General features: G+C 40.9%; 1 protein-coding gene across 2 annotated transcripts in view; it reads left to right on the forward strand.

Moving 5' to 3' along the window:
- The window catches only part of slc6a8 (solute carrier family 6 member 8), a 37764-nt gene that overhangs the window by 27036 nt on the left and 4047 nt on the right, over nucleotides 1-6681 (forward strand). For both annotated transcript variants that reach the window (XM_057829607.1, XM_057829608.1), the window contains exons 11-12: nucleotides 2669-2769; nucleotides 6494-6664. In XM_057829607.1, the coding sequence (XP_057685590.1) occupies nucleotides 2669-2769; nucleotides 6494-6664 (272 nt within the window). The remainder of the gene's footprint in view (nucleotides 1-2668; nucleotides 2770-6493; nucleotides 6665-6681) is intronic.

A 6681-nucleotide genomic window follows, 5' to 3' on the forward strand; every position in this document is an offset into this window, starting at 1 on the left:
ATTATAGACAACTGAGGCCCTGTCACCATCTACTTTCCAGAAAAATCCTGATCAGTATCATGTAGCTTATTTGAGAAAAAAATATGAGAGAAAACTAGAGGAAGTCGACAAGAGTCCCCCAAACCATAAAAACACAACGCCACACCCCTCTAGTGGCTTAGCGTTGAATTACAGAGCAACGCGTTCCCTTGCAGCAGAACTATCAAATGCTCATTGACGCCATAGTAGCTTCGCCGTCACCGCAACGCAGAAGTATAACACAGGCTTTACTCTTGTAAGTCACGCGGTGCATTTAGGAAGGCATGCACATACAGTACATTACAACCCGATTCGTTACAATACATTTATTACTAGATCCATATATATATATAGGCGGGTCTACTATTCAGGCGAAGTAGGCGATCGCCTTAGGCGCCCAACCAGTAGGGGGCCCCCAACCAGCTGCCCTTGCCCCAACGAGCAAGGGCTTGGGCCACCAAGCCAGCAGCACCCCCAACTATTCGTCATGTACACCTTTGTCAGCATACCAAACAAACAACTAACAAAACAAAATGTCCATGTCCTGGGCATCCCCCATCTGTAGACCCTCCATGGCAGCAAGGAAAAACTCAAAATAAACCACAGGAAAAAAGAGAAACCTTGGGGAGAACCACAATCAGGAGAGATCCACTCCCAGAACGGACAGGCTATAGATGCACCAGGACTGATGATGGGTAGTAGCAGAAGGAGTTCCAGTTTGTAGAGATGCAGTGGAGTAAGGGAACATGAGGAGGTCCATCTAGCCAGATGAGACGGGGGCGGGCAACGAGGACGTCCATCCAGCCAGGGCTCAGGATAGTCAGGAGGCTGCGGCTGAAAAAGTAGCCCCTCCTCAGAGGGGAGGGGGGAAAGGGGACACCGGGTGACTAGTGATGAAAAGACTAGTCAACTAGATATGGGACTCAGTGGCTGTACTTCCCCCAACATTATAGCTCCTAGGGCAGCTTTAGACTGAACTGTGAGTCTAGTCTGTTTTCAACTACCCTGACCATAAGCTTTGTCAAATAGGAACGTTTTTAGTCTAATCTTAAATGTACATACTGTGTCGGCCTCTTTAATATTAGCTGGAAGCTGATTCCATGAGACAGGAGCTTGATAACTCAAGGCTCTAGCTCCTACTGTACTTTTAGAGACCCTGAGAACAACCAGTAGACCTGCATTCTGAGAACAAAGTGTTCTGTTGGGGTGGTATGAAATCGGAGCATCTGTGAGATAAGATGGTCCCAAACCATTAATGGAAGAAGGAGGATTTTAAATTTAATTTTAAACTCGACTGGAAGCGAGTGAAGGGCTTGGAGCACAGGGATGATGTGCTCTCTTCTATTAGTTCCTGTTAAAAGTCTTGCTGCTGCGTTCTGGACTAGCTGAAGACCTTTTAGGGAACTTTTAGGACAAGCTGCGAGTAAGGAGTTACAGTAATCCAATCTACAGTAGATGTAACGAACGTGTGAATTAATTTTTCTGCATCGCTTTTAGACAGAATATTTCTCATTTTGGCTATGTTGCGCAGGTGAAAAAAGGCTGTTCTTCAGGTTTGTTTAATATGAGCTTTCATTGATAGGTCTGGGTCAAATAGAACTCCTAGGTTTTTAACTGTGGTGCTGGAGACTACACTCACATTGTCCAGAGTGACTATGTGGGAAGTTAGAGAGTCTCTCACACTTTTAGGGCCTATTATAAGGACTTCTGTCTTTTCAGGGTTAAGTAAAAGATAATTAGAGCTCATCCAGGTATTTACATCTCGGACACAGTTACTTAGTTTATCCACTTGCCTGATCTGATCAGGTTTAACTGATAAATACAATTGTGTATCGTCAGCGTAACAATGAAAATTAATGATGTTTTCTGATGATATTGCCTAAAGGCAGCATATACAGCGTAAACAAGATGGGCCTGGGGACATACCCTTGCGGCACACCATAACTGACTCTGGAATACGGTGATGATTGCTGGTTTACATTGACAAACTGGTACCTACTAGATAAATATGATTTGAACCAGCAGAGGGCTGCTCCTCTAATGCCTATGTCCCATTCTAGTCTCTGCAATAAGATATTATTGTCGATATGATATTAGTTTTATTATTATTATTATTACTATTATATGACGAAAGAGCGATGGTTCCTTACATAGAAATAGCACTGCTATCGTTGCTGCTGCTATACTTGCTGTGGATAGTCTTCTGTTGCGCTCAGGAATTTACATCACACTTCCGGGTTTGGGAAGGGACTATTAACACAGTGCAAAAAAACCCTAAAAAAACGCAAATTATCCTCGCAGTTACGCGTTATAAACGACATGGTTGTTTTGACGAACTCGTCCAAAGTTTATATTCGTAAAATTACACCGAAATCCGAAAAGCTCTTTAGGTTTATAGATATAATGTCAATAATCAAACAAAAAATACTTATAGTATCTAAAAGTCACAGAGTAGATACACATTAAGTTTTTGTATTTATTTTATTGTAAGAAATACTTGATTTCTTTAGTGTAACTGAAATAGTTATAAACTTAAATTCTGTCATGTGAACTAATGCTAATTTTAGAATTAAACGACATCCAACCATTAAATTTATATACCCAACTGCACTTTCTCAATTTGCACAATTACAATGATGTTATGTGGCAGGTGCCGACCGCTTCATGGACGACGTGGCTCGTATGATCGGCTACCGGCCCCTGCCTTGGATGAAGTGGTGCTGGTCCTTCATCACACCATGCGTCTGCATAGTATGTCAAATCCTTTGCATGTTTTTAATGGTTTCAGAAATGTCAAAGGATATAAAATGTCTGCACTTGAATGGGAATGTAAACTAGACTGTGACAATATATTGATAATGTGATATATTGCGATACCTTGTATCCCAATAGGTTATTGATACGGCAAGAATTGATCGTTTTAAAACGATGTCATGTTTACGTAGCAAGGGAACCAACAGGTTGCGACCAAAATTTTCCACTGAAATGGTGCAATGTTAATTCATTGGCTCCCAGTCAAAATGACTTGGACGTCTAGCACAGTCAATGGCAGCCAATGAGTTGAGAAAGACACTCAACTCTTTACAAGATTGTTGCAATAATATAGCGTTGCTGTATTTATTGACAGAAATGCTGCACGGAAATAAAGGGCGTGTACACTTTCTGCTTGGGATGGAGCATTAATAAAACCAAACGGATTGGGTGAACGGGGGTCAGGGTTACATTTCTCATGAATATGAAACTAATTAATGCATATGCTAAATCCGGGGTGCTCATTACGTCGATCACGATCGACCAGTCGATCGCAACGCTAGTGTGGGGAGCTCGCGGCATCCCCAAAAATTTATATAATTTTTTTAATGTACATAGTTAATTATGATTATGTTGTATGCTGTGTTGTGTGAGCAACATATGAGGTTATGCAGCGCCCCTCTTTAGGCAGATTCTTGCTAATGATTTTCTAGTTTCTAGAAGAGTTCACCACATTTCTCACAGTTTAATTAACATTAACAGGAGAAAACACAAACAAAAGGACACTTCTCTCTGAGCAGCTAAGCAAGTTCACACAGTTTAATGTTATGCTAACGCTAATGCCAGCTATTGGTGTGTTTCCCACCTCCACAACATTGGCATGTTTTTAATTACTTACGGTGGCTGCTGCTTGCCAAAAAAAACTTCCAATATCCCATTCTTCAAAGGGCGCGGAGGAGGCGGCATGCTGTTGACATTTATATCTGTAAGGGGCTGTGTTAATGTGAGCGTGCGTGTGTGCGTGTCAGTGGTGGGTCAAGTCATCAGCCCATCAAATGTGCGTTTGAGGGGGGGAATGGACCGGCACATTCAGCAAGTGAAAAGGGGTAGATGTAAGTTTGAACATAATGAAAACAAATGTCTTAATAATGGTACGATCAATTCTATCCTTATAACATATGGGAAGACAATCTGAATTACCTGTATAACTGAACTCATTATACAATGTATCACAAAAGTGAGTACACCCCTGGCATTTCTGCAGATATTGAAGTATATATTTTCATGGGACAACACTGACAAAATGAGTTGGACACTAGGAGTGGGAACCTCTTGTTACCTCACGATACGATACGATTTGCGATACAAAGCTCACGATAACGATGATCCGACGATACAACGATTATCGATACATTGGTCAGGAAATCATAATAGGATATTCTACAAACAACTAATAAACAGAAAAACAAGCTTCTGCTGTGAATTGGAATGAGTTTATCACTAGTAGACGTCCAATCCATTTGAAGTGGGAGGGTGGCAGCGAATGAACATTCGTTCATTCGCTGCCATCCCTCCCACTTCAAACGGATTGAACGTCTATGGCCGTAATTCGCAGCCAATGCCAGGCAATGAGGTCATTTTGGGCCATTTAAGGTCATTTAACTGTTGATTTTCAGTTACTTCCTGTTGATTTTGGGGTATTTTGTGGGTCACTTCCTTTTTATTTTGAGTTACAGAACATGAGGTGACCAGGGAATCACCTGAATGAATAGGCAGTGACTCAAACTCAACAGGAAATGACCTGTAAATGTACAGCGAGTGACCTGTAAATGCCCCGAAAATCGGACAGAACGACTACAAATGCTCTGGTTTCTAATTAGTGCTGCAACGATTAATCGATTAACTCGAGGATTCGATTAGAAAAAGCATTCAAATTGAATTTTGCTGCTTCGAGTATTCGTTTAATTAAAGTGTCGTTGTAATGGTTTGTTTTGAAAGTGTTTGCACAGCCCTCTAGTCTACCTCACTTCACATGGCTGAATCCATCTGCTCCCTGTTAAGACCAAGTTTTTGGTTGAGCTAATGATTTTTTTGAACGCATTCGTAATTTAGTTTAAAGGTATATTTTGCCATTTTTTGTGGGAATATGAGTCTGAGCCATTTGTTTAGAGCATTGTAAAAAAGTGTTAGCATTTTGTAGCATTTAAGCTAGCGGACTTTTGCTATGTAAATTAGCCAATTGTTCTTTTGTTGTACATAGATCCTTTATATATATATATATATATATATATATATATATATATATATATATATATATATATATATATATATATATATATATATATACCATGTGAAGCTCAGGTGTTTTATTTTTTTATGTTCCTTATCCGATTACTCGATTATTTGAACTAAATAGTTCATTGATTAATCGACTACTAAAATAACCGATAGCTGCAAGGGCTATCCCCTAGATCCCTATTTCGAATGAACGAACGTTCCCAGTCTAAATGGATTGGGCGTCGAGCACAGTCAATGGCAGTGTTAGAGTTACCTGAGACACTATTATGGTGGAAGGTTTTGGTAGCAACTTGTTGGTCCCTTTTTTAAATTGCCACCTTTTCAAAACGATATCTCGATTCTTGGCAGGAGCATATCGATAACCTTTTGGGATATGAAGTATCACGATATATCACCATTTCGATATTTTGTCTCACCCCTATTTGACACAATGAAAAGTAGTCTGTGTGCAGCTTATATAATAGAGTTGATTTATTTCCCCCTCAAAATAACTCAAAATATATACTGCTTGTACGGCACACAAGAAAGCCCGCCCGTCTCATCAGACTGTGGGACATGGTTCCAGTAATCCATGTGCTTTGTTGACATGTCTTCAGCAAAATGTTTGCAGGCTTTCTTGTGTATAGTCTTCAGAAGAGGCTTCCTCCTGGGGTGACAGCCACGCGCACCAATTTGATGTAGAGTGTGGCTTATGGTCTGAGCACTAATAGGCTGACCCCCCCCCCCCCCCACCTCTTGAATCTCTACAGCAATGCTGACAGCACTTCTGTAACGAGTCACGTGACATTTTGGGGGGAAAATGACAAGCAGTACTCAATTTGGACATTTAGGGATGTACGTATTTACTAAGGGGTGTACTCACTTTTGTTGCCAGGGGTTTATATATTAATGGCTATATTTTGAGTTATTTTAAGGGGAAAATAAACTGAATTATATAAGCTGCACACAGACTACTTTTTATTGTGTCAAAGTGTCATTTTGTTAGTGTTGTCCCATGAAAAGATATACTTAAATATCTGCAGAAATGTGAGGGGTGTGCTCACTTTTGTGATACACTGAATATAATGCATATAGGTTGCTAAAAGGTTGGTGGGAACAATTTGAGCACCCTGAAAAGTTGGTCATGTTATGTCCCTACCATCCCTATGCAAACCTACGCCCTTGACTGAAATATTCTCCTAGTCTGGGAGGAAGACAAAGGTTTTTAACAGATTGTCGCCACGGTGCAAAAAGTAATCATTTAGAAAAAGCCTTTTTTTCTCTTTTTTAGTTGTATCGTGGATCGATGTCCTGACCCGTGTGTCGATAATCGTTCCTTCCCATTAATGTCAACTCATTGGTTGCCATTGACAATTAATGCCGCTAACGAGTTGACATGGAACGAGTAAAGAATGTAAAAGCTTTGACTTTTGGGTGTGACTTCCAGGGCATCTTCTTGTTCCACCTGGTCAACTACAAGGCATTGACGTACAACAACACGTACGTATACCCGTGGTGGGGCGAGGTGATCGGCTGGTGTCTGGCGCTGTCGTCCATGTTGTGCATCCCGGTCAGTCTGGTCTACAAACTCTTCCGCGCTAAAGGCTCCTTCGCGCAGGTCAGAGGTCACAGAGG

The sequence above is a fragment of the Corythoichthys intestinalis genome, chromosome 2 (assembly GCF_030265065.1).
Source record: "Corythoichthys intestinalis isolate RoL2023-P3 chromosome 2, ASM3026506v1, whole genome shotgun sequence".
Taxonomy (NCBI): Eukaryota; Metazoa; Chordata; class Actinopteri; order Syngnathiformes; family Syngnathidae; genus Corythoichthys; species Corythoichthys intestinalis.